General features: G+C 41.1%; 1 protein-coding gene across 1 annotated transcript; it reads left to right on the forward strand.

Annotated features, from left to right (window-relative positions):
• Window positions 1-100: 100 nt before the first annotated feature.
• OGT (O-linked N-acetylglucosamine (GlcNAc) transferase) lies at window positions 101-22,694 on the forward strand. Its single transcript, XM_058032380.1, has 22 exons — window positions 101-255; window positions 3,850-4,000; window positions 4,875-5,118; window positions 6,659-6,727; window positions 9,723-9,839; window positions 11,159-11,238; window positions 12,437-12,632; window positions 12,873-13,013; window positions 13,181-13,281; window positions 13,474-13,627; window positions 13,732-13,833; window positions 14,019-14,198; window positions 14,925-15,083; window positions 15,706-15,795; window positions 16,535-16,660; window positions 17,074-17,244; window positions 17,362-17,478; window positions 17,558-17,725; window positions 19,656-19,808; window positions 20,502-20,754; window positions 20,964-21,087; window positions 21,637-22,694. Exons 1-22 carry the CDS (start codon window positions 219-221, stop codon window positions 21,809-21,811), a joined length of 3,108 nt encoding a protein of 1,035 aa, XP_057888363.1. The 5' UTR covers window positions 101-218; the 3' UTR covers window positions 21,812-22,694.
• Window positions 22,695-23,744: the final 1,050 nt, after the last annotated feature.

The raw sequence follows: 23,744 nt of genomic DNA on the forward strand, positions 1-23,744 counted from the left end.
ATTCCAGCGGGTCCCTCCGCCCGCCGTGTGGCAGCGCCGCCCGGCGCCGCCCGGACTCTTTTCCGCGGAGATAGTTCCGGCCGCGGCCATTCGGTACCGCCGCCGCCGCCATTTCGGGAGCGCCGCCTCAGCGCGCCGCGACCGCGGGCAGCTCGGCCCGGCCCGGCCCGAGCACACCTTCTGCCGTCGCCGCCACAGCCTCCCCGGCCCCCGCCCCGATGGCGACCTCCGTGGGGAACGTGGCGGACAGCACAGGTACCGTGCGCTGCGGCGCCCCCGGGGACGGGCTGGCCGGGGACAGCGGGGGCCGGGCCGTGCCCTCGCCCCCGGGGCCGCTCCTTGCTGGCCGGGCCCGCGCCCGGCGGAAGTTTCCAGACGCGGTAGGGCGGGGGTGCCCCCGCCGCCTTTGTGGGGCTCCGGGCGCCCCGGGCCCGAGCGCGGTGCTGGGCGCGCTCCGGTGGGCGCTGCCCGTGGGCAGCCCCGGGCCGCTGCCGGGGAGGTGTGAGTGCGGCGGGCTCGCTGCTATATTTATCAGACTATCAGGTGACTGCGTTAGAGGGCGAAGTAGGCGAAAAGCCTGACCCAAAATGTGTGTTGGTTTGCCCAGAATCGCTCGCTGCACTTAGACAGGAGTTTTTTTTCGGCAGCCTGGTCGAATGGAAGGTGTCCCTGCCCATAGCAGTGGAATTGGAACGAGATTGTCTTTAAGGTCCGTTCCAGCCCAGACCGTTCTGTGATTCTGTGGCATAGCTGGACACTACAGCGCTTTTCTGAACAGTAAGATAGCGTGTTGTATCAAGGAAAGATCCTGCCCTAAATTTAGGAACTTGAGGAATGGAGGAGAAATCTGACTTTCTCTGTAGAGCAAGAGGAAGAAGTCTTGTGCTTACTGAAAGGATGAAAGGACAGTACAGCTTTATGCCCCAGATCTTGGGGATTTCTGTAACCAGAGGGGCAGGAAGAGCTGAAATGATGCTTGGGAAAAGCGGAAGGAAAAGGAGGACTTTTAGAGAAAGAGACGGGATAGGAGTGCGGAGATAGGGATCTAAAGAGAATCGGTAATGATACAGAAATGAGCTGCAGCACGGTGTTTGGTACTTTCTCAGCTAGAACTGTGTGTGTGGCCAGCGAGGCTGCAGCATCCTCTTGTAGCCTGGATCCCTGCGGGTAAAACGAGCCACGTGCACGCTGGGAGGGAGTCCTGTGCTATCCAGCACCTCCCAGCTGGAGGTAACCACTGCTTCTGCCTGGAACTAGGTGGTGTCTGAGCGCAAGGTTGGGCATGAGTGTATTGCAAGCGCTTAGGATGGCATTTGTCGGGGGAAAATGGCCTTGGGCGCCTTTCTGATGGTTCTGTGCAGCTTTTTGTTTCGCTCGTATTGTCTGGAAGCCTCGGGGAAGGTCATTGTCACAGCACTGTACTAGACTTTTCCAAGGTCGTAGTCGAAGCATGCAGCACAAATTAGCCGAGGTAGAGAAATTAATTTATGCAAGACACGAAAAGGGATTTTCCTGGCTGTGACTCCTCACTGCAGTTATTTTCTTTACAAATTGATTCAGTGAGCATCCATTCATGGGCTGTCTTACGGATATTTTGCACTGCATAACTTCCAGCCAAGTTTGTATTAAAAAGTTTCACTCATTCTGGGCTTCCTGATGTGGCTGTCCACTTCCTGCATTTCAGTGAACTTCTGCACAATCGTTTGTAAAATAAATGCTTGGAGGTAAATGACTGGCAATTTTACACTGTTTGCCTTTTCTCTGGAGACAAAGGGTGGCTTGTTTTGTAAACAGAGACACTTGATGAATGAAAGAAAGTGTCAGTGTTTCTTCTTTTGTTGCTTTTGTTAGTAGTTCCCATTCCCAGGTATTAAATCTGCACCGCCTGCTCTCTTGGCCTGGAAGTTACAACTTCAGTTTGACTTCTTGCTCTAGGCAAAATGTAGCCTTGAAATAGTGACTGAAAGTCTCTTTCCCTGCCGTCATACGCCTTGAAGTGTAAACTTCTGGGTTGTTATGTTTTGGGGTGTTTTTTTTTTCTCTTTGAAATTTACTGAAACAATTGAAATGTACTTGCGGAGGAAATTGAGTCCATGAGACATGCTCTTCCTCTCTCTGCTTTCTCTGTGCCATCAGCAGAAGTTGGAAATGCCAGAAGGGCAGAACGTGTTAACAGCACAGGGGCCCGGTGAGGAGCAGTCTGCTGGTGCCCAGTATTGCTGTCAGCACCATTTATTAGTGGTGTGGTTTCCAACCACAGTTCAACTTTCTCATGTTGAATAAAGGTTGTACCTTTTTATCTTTGCCAGTCGGTTTAATCAGATCGTGAAGTCCACTTTGCCCTTAGTCAGGTTGGAAAACCAGGAATCTAATCTGGATAAGGCTGCTTGGTTACTAATTTGTGAATTATCTGAAAAAGAGAGTGGCAGTGGTAGTTCCAATTTACTGTGAAACAGTTTATAGCACTGACAGAGACTGTACAGTATCTGGAAAAACTACTGTACTTATACAGGACTTGCAGTCTTGTATTAAAACCTACTGGTGCTAAAACCCCAAATTTGAAAGTAATTTAAATAAATTGCATCAATCCCAATTTCATAAAATAAACACTGGGTAGTAAATCTGCACCTAATGTCTTTATGATTATTTTGGCTGTCTTTAAAGTTCTCACAAAAGCATGAACTTTTGTACTACCTCACTACAAAAATGTAGGCTCAGCTATTGAGCTGCTTTCTTGTATTAGGAAAGGTTTAACTGTTTCACTTAGATTCCAAATTTTAAAGCTGTAGGATGAGGTGGGAAATGTATAATGAATGGAATGAAGGAGCTGCAGAGTACAGGAGGAAAGATGAGAGATACTTGCAGTAATCAAACATTGTAATAGTAAGAGTTGTTGGTATAAAGGCAGAATTTGAAGGCCAGCACTTTTTTCTAGGATGAATGGTTGTGGGTTTTTCCAAGTTGCACTTGCTTATTTGTAAGAAATTTTACTTCTCTCACTTCTGGTTGTTTTGCCTAAAACAGGTGGTGTTTCATTTAAGTATTTCATTCTCCACAGTTGGGTATTAAATACTAAAACTGTTTTGTCACTCCTGTTCCAGCTAAGCCTCCAGGAGCTGTAACTCCTTTCCTGTACCCTGTCTGTTTAATGGTTCCTCCTGTAGGCCAGTTGCATAATCATTGAAGTGTGTGTTTGTCTTTCATCAGATATTGTTGTTCCACGACCATTTTTTTTTTCTGTGAAGGGATTTTGACTCCTCAGAGGAAATATAGGAGTATTCAGGATTCAATGAATGTTACCCATTGTGCTTTTTTTGCCTTTTTTTAAGAGTTTTCACTACCTGCACAGCAAAATTTTCTTCTGTTCAAGTCCTTTATTAAAGTCTTTGTCTCTTGTCCTTCATTTCCCTATTAAATTGTTAGAACTTTTTTTACTTAGCAAAGCATAGGATTTTCAGTTGTGGGGAGGAGTGAGGAGAGTCATTGTTCTGTTAGCAGCACTTCCACTGTTAGGAACTAAAATATCATATCATGACAGGAGTCTCTTTCAGAATAATGGAAATTATTAAATTGCAAATATTCACAGTCGTTACAGTCTGCATTTTTGTTATTATTAGCTGATGGAGTCACGGACTGGTACAGATAAGATCTTAGAATCCCAGCTGTCACCTGCTGTAGTGTTCCATATCATTTCAAACATTTTTATCCATTAGTTATGTACATTTTATTTCTCATTGTTTTGTTTTGTTTTGTTTTTTGTTTTGTTCCCATCATCTAACTTTTTGTTTTCCCCCTTTAAATGTTTTGGTGATTCTCCAGAACCAACGAAACGTATGCTTTCCTTCCAAGGGTTAGCGGAGTTGGCTCATCGTGAGTATCAGGCAGGAGACTTTGAAGCAGCAGAGAGGCACTGCATGCAGCTCTGGAGGCAGGAGCCTGATAACACTGGTGTGCTTTTGTTACTGTCATCCATTCACTTCCAGTGCCGCCGACTCGACAGGTAGGCTGCTTCTTCCCTCTGGAGTTCTGCTTGGACTCGTCAGCTTTACAACAGACAGGAGGCCTTGCCATTATTGGTGTGTTATTTTGATATTGAACATGTTAATTAACATTGGAACATCAGCCACATTGGTGTGTACTGGCAGGATTTACTTCTTTAATGTTCATTCCACCTACAGTCTAAGGGTTTGGGGTTTTTTCTTTGAATTGTAAAACTTTCCTGCACAACAACATGTTTAGTTAAAGAAGTTCTGTGATCTGAAAGTTGTTTCTTTGTTCTTTCTGCTTGCCTGTTCCTGATCTTGCTCTCTGTGCCTCTAGCATTTTGAATTTCACTTGTTCTAGCTGTAAATTCATGTTTGTTGGTGAAGCAAGTAAGAACTTTTGACTTAAGTTTGTTTTATATAGTCTTCTGATTGAAGTCATAGTAGTTCAGATATGGGAAAATAGAGTGAGTGGGGATACAGCAGAATTTTACATGTTAGTCATGTCCTGCTGCTTGAAAAGAATATCAACATTGCCTAACGCATACAGATGTTGAAGAGGGATTCCTGTAGTGTTTTTTCCAAATGTATTGAGCTCAGGTTTGGTGAGGCAACTTGAACCCTTCTGACTAAATGAGAGCTGTCTTTGTTCAGCACAACCTAAAATGGGAACCAGGGCAATCAGAGTTTAAAGTGGGTGGATAAAGATACAGGACAGCTCTGTAAGTCCAGATTTGCTGTCTGTGTGTTTGGCTCACCTAAGCATGAATGTTCACTAGAGTGACTAGATAAACAGACAAACACTGAATGTCAAGGGTGGGTTTGTTTGGGTGGTTTTGGTTTGTCTTTGGGTCATGGTTTTTTATTTGCTGACTGGTCTGCTTTCTCCAGGTCTGCTCACTTCAGCACTTTGGCAATCAAACAGAACCCACTGTTGGCTGAAGCCTATTCAAACCTAGGCAATGTGTACAAGGAGCGTGGACAGCTGCAGGAAGCAATTGAGCATTACAGACATGCACTGCGCCTCAAACCTGATTTCATTGATGGATATATCAATTTGGCTGCTGCACTCGTAGCTGCAGGTGATATGGAAGGAGCAGTACAGGCATATGTGTCTGCCCTTCAGTACAATCCTGTAAGTAATGCTTTATTTTATGAAAGTCCATTCTTTATTACTGCCTTAAGACACAAAGGTAGCAGCATTCAAAGCATGAAAAATAGATAACCCTTCCAACTTGTATACCATAAACTTAATTAAGCAGTTAATACTATTTTTAAGGATCTTTGAGAGGCTTTTGCCACAATAAATTGTGTATTGCAGTAAGGGCTGCTGGTTGGTTGCTTTTCTCCAAATGGAACATACTTAACTTTTTAAATAAAAGGTAAGCAAGGTTTGGTTTTTCTCTTCTGAAGGCAGAAGCTTCAGTGAATGCCCCCATATTTAGCTTTATGTGCTTTAAGGTAGTACTACAGTGAGAGAATTGATGCTTAGACTTGAATGTGAGATCTTGGAAAATCACCAGGTGTTACTTTATCACAAAGTCAGAAATTTGATGGCGATGAGCGTTGCCTTGGTAAATTTCTGCTGTATACCGAGTTAGATTTCCATTGTGGGCTGGTTTGCAGGAGCATCATTTAGGTTTTATAGGCTGAAACTGACTGTCTGTGAGTGACTCCTATAAGATTGATTGATCTGGTGTATGGATTTTTGGTTGTAACTGTTTCAAATTGACATTTTTAGTAAGCAGACTGCTGTCCTCTGTTTATTTTCCATCATGTTCATTAAATTTGTATAGTATTGCTCAGTGTGATAAAGGTATTTGCTTGCTCTTTGGTCAAACATTTTGATAAAAAGAACTTCAAGTGCAGCATTGGTTCCATGGGCATAAATCCTTTTTCTGTAGGAAAAGCAAACCGAGTTCAACAAGAGACTTACTGAACCTTATTTCTCTGTGTTCTTAAGCCAGTGTGAACTTGTCTAACTTAATATGCCAGGTGGTGTGACTTGTGGATGCACTGGTTAGAATAATGTGAGATGGTGGGGTTTTTTTGCAGGAGTTGAATTTTGTTTAGGTTAGTAAATCCTTTCATTAGTGTTGGCAAAATGTCTACATTTTCTCTGGTCTTTACTGCTGGATCATGCTGTTGCAGATTGTGCTTTCATTTCAGACGAATGAAACAACAAGAACATGGGGTAAAGCTGTTGGAAAGGGATGGATTAGTGGGCAAAACAGGGAAGAAAACTTCTTTAGGAATACAGGCAGCAAAATCACTTTATATATCTTATTTAAAAGCCATAATGGCAATGGTGTATCTTAAGAGTGCAGGTTTGCCATTGTGGTTTAAAAAAAAAGGGGCTTGAAATGCTTACATGTGGCAAAAGGACTTAAGGTGCCGGGGAGGGCATTTATTTTCAGTTTTTTATTTCTGTATAAAAGGAATTGTATTAAGTACTACTTCTTGTTAGTTCTTTACAGTTGTACTTTTCCAGTACTAAATTTGCTCAGATTATTTATTGTTTGTAATCTTACATCAAAAATAATTTCCATTTGTGATTTATTTATTAAGAATCTAAATTAAGCTTTAGAGGACTGGGTTGTTCCTTGCAAGTTCTCTGTGAAGACCTGTGGGGAGTGTGAAGTCCTAAAGCTGATGGTGTGATTTTGATTTTTCAGGACTTGTACTGTGTTCGTAGTGACCTGGGGAACCTGCTCAAAGCCCTGGGTCGCTTGGAAGAAGCCAAGGTAGGTGTTGGGTAGAATACATGTAAACATCAGTGTTTTGAAAACTTGAACTTTGCACCAAGTCTTCAAATCTGCGTTGATCAACAGACAGTCCGAGAAACTTCTGAAAACTGAAGGCACTGAAACACCCCAGAGTAGTTGCAGGGCAAGCTATGGCATGTCCATGTTTAAAAAGTTGGTTTAAGTCAAGAAATGGAAAGTTATCAAGCCTTGCTGCTGAACTAGACTATCTGATACCATTCTGAAGTATTGGGCAGGGGCTCCATCATGCTTTCATCTGGAAATAAGTAACAATCCTTCAGATCTGAGGCTTGCCTGCTGCTGCCAAGCAGAGAGCCTGTGGTTAGCTCGAGATCCCTGTACGATGCAGGTGCTATTGAAAAGGCTGCTCTTCTAAAGTCCTTTGTGGCTTGTAAGTGGAGAAGAAACTTTCCAAATGTTACCTTGTAATATTGGCTTTTAAAGATTTTTATTCTTTTAACTTTTCCCTTCCCTTGATAGTGGAAGAAAGGCTAGTAAATAATAGCTGCAGTATGCGACACACACCACCCTCCCACCCCCATCCCCAATATCTTTTCTTCATGTCTTCCCTCTCCCCTCCCCCAAAATAAAGAAATCAGAAGGACAAAGCTGGTTTGTTTGGTAAATGAACTGATCAAAAGAAAACTTGCTGTAGTGGAAAGGTGGCTTCTAGCAGTCGTGCGTTTCCTAAACCGACAATTCGAACACCAAGATGAGTTTCAAATTCTTGGCACGTTAAAATTGGGATTGCAGAAAGAAATTGTCTTGTTACAAGCCACCTTACGCGTCCGCGCTGCCGGGGTGAGGAGTGTGGAGAGAGCAGAGCCGCTCTGGGCTCCACGGCTGTCGCTCCAAGCCCCACGCGCATGCTCAAAGTGGAGTGTATGAACAGCGTAGCTGTCTGTTTGGCTGCAGCACCAGCTGGGGAGGGTGGGCATCTTTGTGGGGTAACGGGGACAGCAGGATCAAAATTCAACATTGCTTTGTTTCTCATGAACAACTTGGATGCGTGTACCACCCTAGAGCAGCCTGATTGATTTGGTCGGATCCAGGTTGAAAACAATTGTGTAGCGGCATTCGGAATTGAATGGTCTTTGAGACACTTGGTTCTCAGCCCACCAAGCGGACAGCTAACATGAATTGCACTTCACTGCAGCTTTAGTGTGACTGGTATAGGCCAAGACACTGCGCCTGCCTTAGGTTGCTGACTTCTTTGTTTCAGAGCTCTGGAGACACCTAGTTTGAAAGTGTTATTCCGTTTTGTGAGAACTTAATAAACGAGGAAAAACATCTCGAGTAAATTGCAATGTGTTTCTTTGGTTATCAGTCCATTTGAAAGATCAAGCCAGCAGATTCCTTACAGTTTGAACTAAAATTTAATTTCTTTGTAGATGTTTCAGAGCCTTTCTTCCAAAAAAAAAAAAAGTCCCTGCTGTATGCAATTGCCCGATTAACCCTCTCCCTTCTGCATGTCTCCCTTGTTACAGACAGATTATCCTCATTCCCATGTGTTAAGACATATCCAAAAAAATGCAATTGCTTTGTTGAACTCTTACTAATGATCTTGTTTTATTTTCTCTCTTGTTTTTGGTTTTTCACCACTGATATTGTATTTAGAAGGTTTCAGGTGGGTGAAACCTCCTATTCCATGCGTAAGGTGCCTCGCTGAAGGGAGCTCGAGGCCTGGATCTAGGGCAGACACACACCTCCTCCTCCTCTTCCAGCAAGGAACGCACCGAAAAGTCACATGATGAGAAATATGGTAACGGGTTTGTAACTGCCACAGCAAAACCATTTGCCTCCATGCCTGAATCTTCTGTCTTGTGGCTTCAGAAACAGCTTAAAATATTTAATTACAAGCAAGTAATGTAAGAATATTTTATACTATTAGCCACAAATTCTTTCAAAGAAATAAAGTAAAAGTAAATTAAAATATTTTTTAAAGAAATAATTGGAGATAGTTAATAGTAAAAGCTTCTAACTCTTCCGGTTGTTCATTTTTTTCCTTTTTTCTTCTTTGTTTGGATTGCAGCGTTCTGCTCTTCTGATGATGCGCTGTGATCCTGCAGTAGCGCAAAGGCTGCGCAGCGGTAACGCGCATTGCGTGCGATTCAAGCCCCCGTGAACGGTTGACTCGATGATTAATCTCTGATCGGGCGACTGCCCGAGCTCCAGGCTGCAGCCTTTTGAACCAAAATTGGCTTGTAACGCATTTCCAGAGTCCAGACATCAAATTTAACATGCGAGTTTTGTGTGGGCCTGTCTGGTAGATTAATGATTCTGGTTGGCTGTTCACTGCACCTTGGGGCAATCACTAGAGCCAAGCAGTTCGCAGCGATAGCGTGGCGCCGTGCTGGGTAGGATGCGCAGCGATTTCTTGCGCTTGCATTACAGGGACCTAAACCTTCATGCAATCCTGTCATTTGAGGTTTTGAAGCTGCAGGAGAGGTTGAATTGTATTTGAAGAAACTGGGGAACAAGATGTGGATGGGGTGTGTCATCTCATTTGACAAGCACACTTTAAACTTTTATCTTTTTCAGTAGTTTTTTTTTTTTGCTTTTATGATTTTTTTTAAAACTAATTTCTATCAGATTTAGAATATTTGAAAGTTTTGTTCCAGAGTAAAGTTGGTTTTACGCGGTAATTTTTTTATTTTTACACACTTTAAGGTGGCAGATGTTCTGGTGAACTACTTGAATTCTAAGATGATTTTTGTGGCAATCTGATGTCTGAAGGAATGTTAATCTGTTGCCAGCATAACTGAAAAATGGTGGGCTTGCACCTGGGTTTTGGTTTGCGCTGGCGCAGGATCAACAACAGTTTGCAGCGCATTAGTTTTGGCGCAAGCTAGCCTATACTGCAGGGTCACTTTTGGCTGGTTAGAGAAGGCATACTAACAATTATTTTTTCTCATTTTTTTCTTTTTACAAATATTCCCCTTCCCTTGTATCTCTCTTCTTTAACTATTCCAAGGCGTGTTACTTAAAAGCAATTGAGACTCAACCAAACTTTGCAGTGGCTTGGAGTAATCTTGGCTGTGTTTTCAATGCCCAAGGAGAAATTTGGCTTGCAATTCATCACTTTGAAAAGGTAACTACCTAAGGGAGTCAGCTTCACTGCTAGATTTAAATGTACATGCAGTTGTGTGCTTGCAGGTGATAAATATTTTGGTAGTGGAGAACTTTATATGATCCTGTTAATTGTTTTTTTAAACTTGCTGATGTTTCAAACTGCCTATATGGTACTAGAGAGAGACACTTAGAACTCCCCTAGGACTTCACACATGTCAAATATGAGAAAATTAATTAAATTCTTCTTCAGCCCTTTCCTGTACTAAATTTTTTAAAAACCTGATTTGATGATAATGTTTTGCATGTGTTGTGTGTGAGAGAAAGAATCAACTTGGTGCTGAAATAATTTTGCACTGTGATTTTTGTTTCAGGTATTACTGTCCTTTGAGTAATTGAGAAGAACAGTTTTAAGTGACACATTAATTCCTCTTCTCCGTGGTTATTTTTCACTGTTCATATTTCCCTAGATTAGTGTCATTAAGAGTTGTCTGAGACCCTCCATTTAGTGTCTAATTGGCATCATAATTAATTTTGTCCTCATCTCTGAAGTTTCTAGAGTACCCTAAAGTTGAATTTAAGATGTGGCAACAGTTTCTTCCTGAAACTCATGGCTTTAAATATACAGAAAAAAGCCTAGCTGCTCAAGATTTTTTTTGAATCTGTGTCTAGTCCATGATAGATGAAGCATTTTAATATGGAATTAATAATTCCCATAAGACTGTAAGAGTGGAGCTTGTCAAATACTCATATGTAGCTTTATGCTGCAGCTTCTGTAACATCATCGGTTTTAAGAGATTTTTTTGCATTTTATTAGTTTTGAAGGGAGCAAAGATGTTGTAGTTAAATGGCTACTCAATTTTCCCTTCACATGTGATGTATTTGCTATTTCCTTGATCTTGTGAACAGCCTGATTTCCTGCACTGGTAAAGCTTTAAAATTCTGTCTTACTTTGCAGTAGGTAAAGGATACAGATAAGGGTTTTTTATGGTTTCTTCTCTAAAAACAAGCTAAAGACAACGTAGCATCAGTAGACAGGAGTGTTAAGTGTGATCAGCCTAATGTGAAATAAATGCTTAAAATTTTATTCTGCAGTAGTTGCAACTCAGTAGGTAAGCAAACAAATAAATTTGAAGGTAGTACATGCTGTCACTTCTACAGATAAATAACTTTGCTCTGTGGTTGGTTTCTATGTTTTCCTTCCTTACTGGATTATTGATAAAGTCTTAAAAACTTACAGATTATATTTATCAAATTTTTAAAAAGCTGCAAACAACTCAGTTTCATAGAAAATACGTTTGTGTTTAATGCTCAAAACTTCTACTTCAAAACTATTTTCAGGCTGTAACACTTGACCCAAATTTTTTGGATGCTTATATCAATCTGGGAAATGTTCTGAAGGAGGCAAGGATATTTGACAGGTAAGCAGATCAGTACTGTTGCTCTCTGTGGCTTGTCAGATATATCAAGATACAGATTGTGTTCTTTCTGTAAATTGTCTATGGGCAGGGGTAGCAAAGACTTCAAGTCTAAGCTTAGCAAGCAAATGGCTTTGAAGTGCAGACAGACCAGGCTACTGGTCTATTTAAATAAAAATAAAAAATTCCAGTGATACGTATTCATTCATGTTGCTTTCTTGTACTTAATGCATTGTCAAAGCCAAGAGTTTCTGATAAAAATAGATTTGAAATTAGGGCTCAGAGGGTGAAAATAAGATGCACAAGGAGGACCTAAATGCTAGATTTCTCTGTTTTTATTAAGTGATTCAGAACGTAATTTGCAAGTGTGTCTCTTCAAAAATTTCCCTTCTATGTGAGACACACTGGAATGCTGGAATTCAACTAAACGTGTGATTGAATATTCTGTATTTCTGACATGTCTGCCTGATGTTATTGCCTTGGGTTGCAGTAGTGTTGCTGTGTTGTTGAACTAACCTGTTCTGAGACCTCTAATCTGATATGTGAGTCTTCTGTTTCTGGGAAAAGATCCAGGCTGTGTTGTTTATATGCAGTGTAGCATATTGCATCTGTTAATTGGGTTTTAATTTCTGATAGCTGTGGTTTGTGGCCCCAGATTTAATAAAAGCTTGCAGGGAACAGGTTAATTATCTGCATTGCACACAGTCTAAATGACTCAGTGATGTCAGATTATATCATGAATTAGAGGACCAAACGGAGGCATGTTTTTCTATAATTTCAGATTTTGTATCACCTTTTAAAGATTTACTTACAGATATATCGTTTTCCTAGAAATTTGATTTAAATATATCAGCCATTTATATTGTGCTATAGGAGCATATAATGAAAGATTTCACTTTTGAACAAAGTGATTTAAGTCTAACTAATGGTTAGTGGTGAGAATAAAGATGTAATGTGATACTGTTTATCTTGTTAAAATTGAATAATAAACTGGCAAAAAATGGGGTAAGGAAAAAGAGGGGTTTTTCCTAGTAATGACAAGTGTTAAAAAAAAGAACCCAAAAGCTTTCCTTGTTTTCCAGAAGACCTAATGTTGTTCAGTATACACTGTACCAAGGTAAATAATTCCTGCTCTCTGGATGATTGTTTACCTTTTTTATTTGATGATTGTTTACCTCTTTTTTCCTTTATTTTGTTCCAGAGCTGTGGCAGCTTACCTGCGAGCCTTGAGTCTGAGCCCGAATCACGCAGTTGTGCACGGCAACCTTGCCTGTGTGTACTATGAGCAGGGCCTGATAGACCTGGCCATAGACACCTACAGGAGGGCCATTGAGCTGCAGCCCCACTTCCCTGATGCCTACTGCAACTTGGCCAATGCCTTGAAGGAGAAAGGCAGTGTAAGGAGCACTTCTTTCTTCTTAAAATTACAGTGAATGCTTTTTTAATAGATACCAGCTGTCACCAATTTGTTAAGTTGTTGAGCAAGTTGTTAAGATGGATGTTAACCTCACTTAAAAGGAAGAATAATTCAGGAAATCTCCATCTTGAACCTTTTAAAAGTGCTTGTATAATGACTTTTCATAAACAATGCTTTTACAATAAATGTTACAATATTAACAGTGCCCCTTTTTTTGAAGGTGGTAGAAGCAGAAGAATGCTACAACACAGCCCTTCGACTTTGTCCCACTCATGCAGACTCACTCAACAATCTGGCAAACATCAAGCGGGAGCAGGGCAATATTGAGGAAGCTGTGCGTCTTTATCGGAAGGCTCTTGAGGTACAGTTGGGTGTGAGGGGGAGAGGTGGGTGGTTCTGCATGGGAATGTGTAATAGGACAGAGGTTGTCTTCCCCTTTCTCTAAAAAAAAGTAAGAATATACAATAATAAATGCATAACTGTTTTTGCTGTGATGTTTGAGACAGAGTCAACTTCTTTTTCTTCCAGGTGTTTCCAGAGTTTGCTGCAGCGCATTCGAACTTAGCAAGCGTTCTGCAACAGCAGGGAAAGTTACAGGAAGCTCTGATGCATTACAAAGAGGCTATTAGGTAAATGGATACTCCCTGTAGGAGTCCCGGCCTTTCCTTATGGGAAGGTGCCTGGATTTGTACAGGAGATGATTTAGTCATGTGTTGTAATTTCCATAGTTGCTCTTCAAATGGAAAAGTCTGCATATGAACATGTTTTCTCATCAGAGGAGGAGCTTTTCTTGTTCATGATATATAATCTTTATTTTTCAGAATCAGCCCCACATTTGCAGATGCTTATTCTAATATGGGAAACACTTTGAAGGAGATGCAGGATGTTCAGGGAGCTCTGCAGTGCTACACCCGTGCCATTCAGATAAACCCAGCTTTTGCTGATGCCCACAGCAACCTGGCCTCGATTCACAAGGTAGCACATGGGAATGATTCACTCTTAGAAGAGTGTGGTGGGGCACTGTGAGTAGTTACCCTGAGGATATTTTTACCTGCTGACTCATTTCTGTATCTTCACAGGATTCAGGGAATATACCAGAAGCCATTGCCTCTTACCGTACTGCTCTGAAACTGAAACCTGATTTCCCAGATGCCTATTGCAACTTGGCCCACTGTTTGCAGGTGAGGAAGATGAGGCTTTGAAAGACTTCATTTTTAAATCAGAAGATAAGATTTTACAGTCATTAACAGTAATTACAGAAGTCGTCACTTCCATTTTTGGAAGAAACGTTAATCTCAACCTCTGAAATAACTGATACAGGCTGGGGGAAGCTGTTGTCATAATCTTTGTTTTTCCTTCTTTATAGATTGTCTGTGACTGGACAGACTATGATGAAAGAATGAAGAAGCTGGTTAGCATTGTAGCTGATCAGCTGGAGAAAAACAGACTGCCTTCTGTACACCCACATCATAGCATGCTGTATCCTCTATCTCACAGTTTTAGGAAGGCAATTGCTGAGAGACATGGAAATCTCTGTTTGGACAAGGTAGGAAGTTCTGTACAGGCCAGTTGTTGTTTGAGGCTTTGTGTGTTCCTGCTCAAAATCGAATACTCAGATTTGTCAGTATTAGCCTTTGTAAGCTTTCTGAGTCACTGACATGTGAAGAGGTGGGATGTGATGTTCATAGCTATTAGTGCTTGTGAGTTTTGAGACAGACTACTTGTGCAGGTGCCATTTATAATTAAAAATGTGCTGTCAGCTGGTGGGAGGGTCCAGTTAACTAATGGAAGGTAACACTTTGTCACAGTGACTTGTCTGAGTAGCCTGATAATACTGTCAGAGATAGTGGTTGCAAGCTGATGCCTTGGCAAGGTGGAAAGCAAAGAACAGAACAAACACTGTGGTGGCTTACAGCAATGCTGTTCTGGTTACCAGTGACTTGTGGTTTGAGAACTTCCTGAGGATCATGGTGTGGTATCAGGATATTTAATAATTGAGGTGGAATACTGAAACTGTTAGAAAAGCAGAAATGTGCTAGTGGTGTCTGTATTTGTGTGAGAGCAGAGACATCACATCTTGTGACACAGTGTGTGGGCACTGCACTTGGCTCCAGTGGAATACGTAGAGCACACAGGTTTGGAACAGCAGATGTCCATGACTGCCTGCTTGAATGTGGGATAAGGTTAATTCTGCAAACTCCTAGGGGGGTTTTGTCCCTTTGTTTAGATTTTAATTCCTGGGTTTTTAAACACTTGTGTGTTTTCTTGGCAGATTAATGTTCTTCACAAGCCACCATATGAGCATCCCAAGGATTTGAAGGCCAGTGAAGGTCGACTTCGTATTGGCTACGTGAGCTCTGATTTTGGAAACCATCCAACCTCACACCTAATGCAGTCAATTCCAGGCATGCATAACCCAGACAAATTCGAGGTAAAAATAAAAATGGCATGCTTAAAGCTCTAAATATGCCTATAAGTGGCACTTTTTTTTTTCCCTTGGTGCAAGCAATTAAATCAGGAAAGAGCAAATTTTTGCTTCTGAGGTTGGTTTTTTTTATGGGTTGATGAGTTCTTCAGCCCAAATCATCCTCCTTTACCAATATGAAGTGCTGTTTTCAGATACACTTGTGGTTTCCTACTTAGGAGAACCAGTCACTGTTAAAAAGCTTCCCTGAGGCTTGGCTTGCCTATTCAACCTGATTCATAGTTATGATTCTCACTAATTACAAAGTCAGAGTTGACTTAAAGACATCTTAGACATCTAATTCTTATGCAGATCTGTCTGTTAAGGTTACTTTGCCTTGCACTCATGAGAAGATTGGATATATGTCTGTACAGGATGCAGGGCCATTCTCTGGCACAGAGCTAAGCCTGGTTCAAATGTGTCAAAAAATGGCTCAATGCCTCTTTCTTGGCTTCATTCTCAACTGGTAAATGCCATGTAAAAAACTATGATTTCTGTGAAACTAGACGTAATTTAAAATCACAATATAGCACAGTTATTTTACGGACAAGTTGTCACAGATACTCATTTTTGGTGCCTCTTATTTTAGGTATTCTGTTATGCCCTGAGTCCTGATGATGGGACAAACTTCCGTGTAAAAGTGATGGCTGAAGCAAATCATTTCATTGACTTATCTCAGGTGAGCTTGTTTTATGCATTGACCTTCTAGCAAACCTAAATTTTTCTAAATAAAGAAAGAGATGAATCTGTGGTTTGAGATTCTTAGTTGCAATTATTTCTTGAATTAGGCTGATGTTAGTCTCGAGAATTTGAAATTTGTAGTTGTATTGGCATTATGCCCTACTTCAGATGTGATGGTTATCTTGTGACCTCTGATTATTAAAAAGTAACATCAATATTTAATAACTCTCACATAAAGTCTCAAGATAAGTCATATTTAAATGTCATGGAGAAGTCAAGATGTCACAATGCAAATAGATTTAAGCTTGTCTTAGGTTCAGTGTGAAAACTGACCAGGATTTCAGTATACACAGAAGTCAAGGCAAAGCTCTGTAGTGTAGTTAACTGATCTTATTCTTTATCTTCATTTTGATCTTCTGTACTACCTTAGTTTGTGAACATGCCACTTGCCCTATGTGAGCTTTAATACTAATTAGCTTTAGAGGACTGGGTGTGGGGGAGGGATTTCTGGTTTCTATAACCTCAGTTTCTGGCCTTTAGCTTTTGTTTTACTGCTACTCAGCTCTACTGCTGCATTGAGGAGTTACACTTCTGTAAAACCAGAATTAACAAGATCTAAGTCTCACTTAAATTAAATTATGCAGTTGGCATCTATCCATTGTTACACTGATGACTAACCACATTTATTGCTGGGAGACTGAAAACTAAAAATTATGTGTTTATTTATTTATTCTTAGATACCATGTAATGGAAAAGCAGCAGACCGCATCCATCAGGACGGGATTCACATTCTCATTAACATGAATGGCTACACCAAAGGAGCCCGAAATGAATTGTTTGCCCTGAGACCAGCACCTATTCAGGTAACTGAGTTACAGGGCTCTTAGTAAGCCAGAATCAGTGTCAGAGGTTTTTTGGAGGGATTTTTTGACTAAGGATTTTCTAAAATGCCTATGGGAAGAGAATGAGAGGAACCTTAATCAGAGTCATTCTAGACTACAGGAGTTGTCTCAGGTGAGAGAAGCTGTAATCACTGATGGTCGGCTTCAAGCTGCACATTGTGGGGAAAATTTGCTTGAGAGATCAATTTTAGAGCATATTTGAGCTGTTCACTGTCTTGGTATGGAAAGTTTAGAATTAGGGGTTGATCTTCAGTTGGTAAAGCAGAAAAAGGAACTTGAACCTGTATGTGGCAAATGTACGTTAAAATTGATTTTTAACTGCCTTTATTTTTGCAATGCACATGGAACTGAAGCTTTGCTTTCTTGTTTTTTAGGCAATGTGGCTAGGATATCCTGGAACCAGTGGGGCATTGTTCATGGATTATATCATCACAGACAAAGAAACTTCACCAGTTGAGGTGGCTGAGCAGTATTCAGAGAAATTAGCTTACATGCCAAACACTTTCTTTATTGGAGACCATGCCAACATGTTCCCCCATCTGAAGGTACGTTGGAAGATAGGGCAAGAAAAGTAGGTGTTTTCCATAGGTATCTATGAAATGGCACTCGGTATAGTATTGGTAAGGGGTCTTGTAACTTCTTGAAATCTTTTCTTTTGACAGAAAAAAGCAGTGATTGATTTCAAGTCCAATGGCCATATTTATGATAACAGGATTGTTTTGAATGGCATTGACTTGAAGGCATTCCTGGACAGCCTTCCTGATGTCAAGATCGTTAAGGTGAGAGTTGCTCTTGTTTGTGTACAATCCTGGGGACTGAAGGTAGAACTCCCTCTGATCCCTGTGTGATTTATCTCAGATGAAGTGTCCTGACAGCTGTGACAACGCCGATGGCAATGCCGCCCTCAGCATGCCAGTGATCCCTATGAACACCATTGCAGAGGCTGTGATTGAGATGATAAACCGTGGGCAAATTCAGATTACTATCAATGGCTTCAACATCAGTAATGGATTAGCAACTACTCAGGTGAGGCACTTCAAGACACTGGCATTTATGTTATATATGTGTGTTTTAACATAACAATGAAGAAAAACCTCCAAGCAAATGTGTTTTCTGTCATGTTGATTCCTTTAGTTGTCATACTGAAGGAAGCTCATTATAAGCCACAGATGTACTGGAAGATGATCTTCCCCCCCAAAGATAGAGGAATTGTATCTAGAGGTATCTAAAGTCCAAAGAAATTCTTTCTTGTTGCATAAAGAAGATATTTGCTTGTTCTGAATTTGAAGGCAAGATTTCCCTATTGCCTGCAGCCTACCAAGATTTGTGACCTGTTACTCAGTGTCAGTTGTGTTTTTCTGTTAGAAAAAAAATTGCTGAGTAATAGGATAGAGGCAGAGTTATTCCACTGTATTTCAACAACATTTATTCATCTCCTTACATCTTTCAGAATTTTACACTATATTAGCACCTCTCAGTGCTTAACAGTTCATGGGATTTTAGTGACAGTTACTGGTATTTAACTTTTCCACTGCAGAACAGTTTTTTCCTTTTAGAAATGCCATATTCTGACATTAGCATCACTCGGTATCTTGTGAATTTTACTCAGTTTACAGTTCTTCAGGAACCTCTTTTACATCATTTTGATACCTTTTATTACCACTGCTCTGTTCATAACCTCATAGCTTGGTTTATTTTTGAATTCTTTTCTTCACAACTGAGACTTTTCTTTGAGTTGGTCATAGTTTCTCTTAGCCTGGTCAGTAAGGCTGTTAGCAATTTTTCTGAAGTTGTCATCTGAGAATCATAGAGAATTCTTAACACTCCACCACTGAGATGAAAGATTCTCACCTCTGTCTGTGCACGTCTAAAACAGGATTTCTGTCTTTCAGTGACATTAACATAGCACTTCTTTGTGCTGACATCAGCTACTTTTGGGCATAGGTCAGCAAGAACTGATCACTGTGTTTTTGAGGTCTCAGTGACCTGTTAGTAGCATATTTACCAACTTCTGTTGTGCATCTACTAACAGTCAGTGACAGTGAGTCATTGTCATTCACATCAAGTGTGTCATCAGTGGCTGGCTGCAATGCTACTGTCTAAATTTTTAATGCCTATGTAGGTAAAAATACACATATATACAGAAAAAGGCTCTAAGTAGCTGTGTTGGCCTCTCTGTTTATCTGATTTTGATCCCATCATAGCTTGTCATTAATTAAAAATCCTGCTTCCATTTTACTAATCCTTAAGACTCTTGCATGGTAACTTGATTATTCCAACTTCATCCTCTGCTCCTTTTTGTTAGAATATTCCTATTTTTTTGAAGGCTTTTTCAAAAGTTTGTCATTAACTCTTCTTATTTTCATTATTTTCTTTGTCAACTGGTTCCTTACAGTCCTATCAGTTACATACGAGTCTGCCTCTATTGATTATCTGTTCTGTGCTTACTGTGTTCTATCTTAAAAAAGAAAAACACACCCAAAAAACCCACCCAAAAATAAACCACAAAAATCCAAACAAACCAAACCCCAGCTTTGCTTTCTAAATACCTTTTTATTCTGTCTTTCAGTTTTAATTTCATTTTTGGTCTCAAGGAAATTACGTGACCTTAAGGAGGATAGAATTCCATGTGTAATGCCTCTTTATATGATTCTTCTTTCCAATTATTCCAGTTACTTGGAATTTCGGGGAGATATAGGAAGGGCATGAAAATGCCCAGTGTTTTTTGCCTTGGTGGTTGCAACATTGTGGCATCCACAAACGTGTACACATACCAGTTAAATTCTTGCTATGGGTAAGTAGACAATTTTGTTTTGTATCATAAAACCAAAGATGTACTTACAGTAATTTGTTATGCTAACAAATGTGTCTCAGGACAATTCCACAGGGCATAGTCTTGTTTCCTGCAGTTTCAGTGTTTCAATAGCTTTTTTTTTTTTTTTTAATTTTATTTTAGATAAACAACAAAGCAGCAACTGGTGAAGAAGTTCCACGGACTATAATTGTCACTACCCGTTCTCAGTACGGCCTACCAGAGGATGCTGTTGTGTACTGTAACTTCAATCAGCTCTATAAGATTGATCCTTCCACCTTGCAGATGTGGGCTAATGTGAGTATCTGTATCCAGCAGGAAATCTAAGGTCAGACTTCTGGCAAAGTTGGTTAGCAGAAACTTCATGCAAGTTAACTTCTCTGTGGAAAACATTGACCTTGAGCCATTTGAATACTTAAAGTGTTCATATTGCAGGGCTTAGTGTTAGTAGCATATAGAGGGTTTTAGATGTATTTCCAATTATATCTGTGTATCTAGCCAGTGAAAATTTATGTTTGGGATAGCTTAAGTATGCTGGTTCTCCATTGTGAAATAATTTTGGATTTCCTTAGTCTTTGCAAATGAGTTATAACTGGCCTTGGCAATTGGTACATTGATAAATCTGAGTGGAGAACATTTCTATCAGGTCCCAGTTTACAGACAACAGTGTATTGCTGAGAGCTAATTGAGGGTAATTTTTCTTTATATTCCATAGTACAGGGCTATAAATAAATGAGATCATAAACTTCAGTACTTACTCTCTTAAGGAACTGCTCTGTACACTGTTGCTCAGAGTTGCTGTCTCTTTCAGTGGGATCAGAAATGCAATCCCAGTGATCTCATTCATAATGATGATCTCTTTAATTTCTGCTCTATACCTCAAAGAATGATGATGCCGTCCACTTCATTTTAGTATGTGGCAGTTTCTTGTTTAGAAAAGTAAATATTCTTCTCTGAACTTCCTGTATTTTCTTCTTGTTTTTGTTACAGATCCTTAAAAGAGTTCCCAACAGTGTGCTGTGGCTGCTACGTTTCCCAGCTGTAGGAGAGCCCAATATCCAGCAGTACGCACAAAACTTGGGCCTTGCCCAAAACCGAATCATCTTTTCACCTGTTGCCCCCAAAGAAGAGCATGTGAGGAGAGGGCAGTTGGCTGATGTTTGTCTGGACACTCCCCTTTGCAATGGGCACACAACTGGCATGGATGTGCTCTGGGCTGGGACTCCAATGGTCACTATGCCAGGTAGTGCAGCAGGGAACCTACATTGAATACATGGCTTGGAATATTAGTAATTTTTTAGTAACAGCAAACACATCAAACTGTGCCTTTTGTAGAGGCAGAAGGCCTTTTGTAGACAGTAGCTCCTAGCTCCTGTGTGATAAGTTACTTGACAGACTCATTCCTGGTTGTTTTTGTTGGTTTTGATGTGCCTTTTATTTTCTTTTCTTCAGGCGAGACTCTGGCCTCACGAGTTGCTGCCTCACAGCTCACTTGCCTGGGTTGTCTTGAGCTCATTGCAAAAAGCAGACAGGAGTATGAGGATATTGCTGTGAAACTGGGAACTGACCTGGAATAGTAAGCAAACTTGGACTCTGGAATGTGGGAGCATCAAGAATGCAGAGTATTTGGGCACAGTGCTGAGGCATCAGTAGTTTTAATCCTGCAGATATTTTATATGTAAAATAGCTGGGCAGTCCTTGTCTGGAGGTGTCTTGTGTTGCAGTGAAGTCAGCTTCTGCTTTTATGGTAACTTAACAGCACTCCTAATTGAGTAACAATTCTGAAGAAACTGCTTATATGCAAAAGTGCAATACAGTTTTATTCTTTTTAAATAGAAGATTAAGCAGTTTGTCACTTCAAATTAAAATCATGCTGTAAAGTGTTTACTGCCTTACAGATAACGCAGCAAGTTGATGTTGCAGCTCTTCTGATTTGAAGTAATTGTGCTGGTCTGTATCAGAAATGAGAGGAGATAGAACAAGAATTTGGTGGAGGTGGGGAGCAGGTGTTTGTGAAACAGTTGTACAGGCAGTTCTGGGTTAGCTGAAAACAGCAGGTTTCAGAGGTAAACAGTATGATGTATTGTCTGGAACATCTCATGACTGCTTTAACTCTCTTTTGTAGCCTGAAAAAAATCCGTGGCAAAGTGTGGAAGCAGAGGATATCCAGCCCTCTGTTCAACACGAAGCAGTACACGATGGACCTGGAGCGGCTCTACCTGCAGATGTGGGATCACTACGCTGCGGGCAACAAACCCGACCACATGATCAAAGCCGTGGAGGCCAGCGAGTCTGCATGAACAGAGACACACTGGGCCTGCCCTCCAAACCCTCCAGGAACTGAGCCTCTCCAACACCTGTGCAGAGATGATCAGCTAAAAACTGTGCATTTCTACTTAATCTGCCTGGTACTCTGTGGCTGAAGTAATACATGATGGTGATTAAAGCACAGCCAGACTTATTTCTTGCATGATAGGGAAAGACTCAATAGAGCCTGGGATCCTTTTATTCCATGAGGAATTTGAATGGGATTGAGCCGTGTACATGTGAGCCTGTGTGTATGAGTGACAAAGTGGTTGCTGGGGGAAGTTTGAACTGCCCAACCAGTTGATGATATCATGGATTGATTTAATCTTCCTACAAACCTCTCTCCTTTTACGTGGATTGGGAATTGGAGCGTTTTAACATTTGATTTTGGGTACTCCTGTTGGTATATATGTGGTTCTCCCATGACAAGATTTCCAGCTAGCGAGTTGCTCCCTGTGTTAATTTCTAAACTGCGTGGACTGAAAGGGCGTATGTGCTGGTGTAGTCTTTTTTTATAGGTTTTATAAACCACTTGAGCCTATATCAGCCTTTTAATGTTTGACCTCTGTTTTGGAGCTCTCTCTGTAATGTGTTGGTTAAGATAAGGACTTTTGTTTTTTTGTTTTGTTTTGTTTTTTAAGCTTCTCCAATAATTCAGCTAATTGGCTTCATGATGGCAGCTCCTATTCTGTTAAAAAACCAAATTTGATTTGAAATTAATCCTTCCCACAGGTGTTTGAGGTGAACACAAACTGGTGCCAAATACAGATCTTTCAGGAATGATTGTTAATTATGTATAGGGGTGCAGTCCTAGGTACTGTAGCAAAGACTTTAAAAAAAAAAAAAATAAAGCTTTGGTTTGCCAGTTTGATTTGACCGGTGTGTCACGTTTTGTGGTGCTGTCAGAAAAAATACCTTGCTGGCCTTTACTCTTCCGTTGTGTACCGTTTTGAGCAGCGGTTTGGGCAGCAATGGATACTTTGTGTAGGAGTAGGCGGAATTTCCGCGCTGCCGGTGCCGCGGGGCGGGCGGGGCGCTGGGCCGGCCCGTGTGCGCATGCGCGGTGCCCCGGAAGGGCGCGGGCCGTTCGAGCGCCATGGCGGGAGCGGCGGCGGGGCCCGAGCCCGAGCCCGAGCCGGCCCCGGGGCCCCGGCACCGAGAATGGCGGGACCGTGCGGGCAGCGGGGCCGGGGCACGGCGGGCAGCGAGCGGGGCAGCGGCCGCGGACGGCAGGAGCCCCGAGAGAGGCGCCGCGGGCAGCCAGGGCTGGCGGAGCGGCAGGTGAGGGGCACCGGGGGAGACAGCGCCTCAGCCCGTGTGTCCTGACGCGGTTTTATTAAATCATTGACATAGAATTCTTAAGTATATAGCTATTTAAACTATATACATATACATACACATATATACATCTCTAAGTACATATGATTTGCAGAAGCAAACAAAAACTCTAAAACTTTTGTGAAAGTTGTAAAGTTGGTATGTTTATTACAGCGATGGACGCATGTGGCAATCGTTCTTTTAAAATGGCGTGTACTTCTGGGAACTTCAGATCTTTTTTTATGTCTTTCTCAAATACATAGGCACGCCATTTTACAATAGGTTTATACATATTTATTCTACTGATTTTGCCTGGTACTTGCTACTAATTCTTGTTTATCTTAGAAAGAACTCTTGGGTCAGGTTGCTGTGCTCTGTCAGCTCTTTCCTAATCTGTTGTCTTTTGGCTGAAGCAGTTTTTCTAAGCACAGGCCCTTCATGAGAATAGGCAGGCAGGCAGACTACACAGCAAGCTACAGACTTAGCTTAAAGATGTACATTTCACTTAAATCAAAATGGATTTCTACTTTGGAAAATTTCTACTCTGCTTCACATATATATACATATATGTAGGTGCATATATATTTACATATTATGCATACATTTATA

The sequence above is a fragment of the Melospiza georgiana genome, chromosome 12 (assembly GCF_028018845.1).
Source record: "Melospiza georgiana isolate bMelGeo1 chromosome 12, bMelGeo1.pri, whole genome shotgun sequence".
NCBI lineage: Eukaryota > Metazoa > Chordata > Aves > Passeriformes > Passerellidae > Melospiza > Melospiza georgiana.

Coding starts and splice junctions, on each gene's coding strand:
- OGT (XM_058032380.1), top strand. CDS start 219: ATGGCGACCTCCGTGGGGAACGTGGCGGACAGCACAG. Junction 9,840..11,158: donor CAATTCATCACTTTGAAAAG/GTAACTACCTAA, acceptor AACTATTTTCAG/GCTGTAACACTTGACCCAAA. Junction 13,282..13,473: donor CATTACAAAGAGGCTATTAG/GTAAATGGATAC, acceptor TTTATTTTTCAG/AATCAGCCCCACATTTGCAG.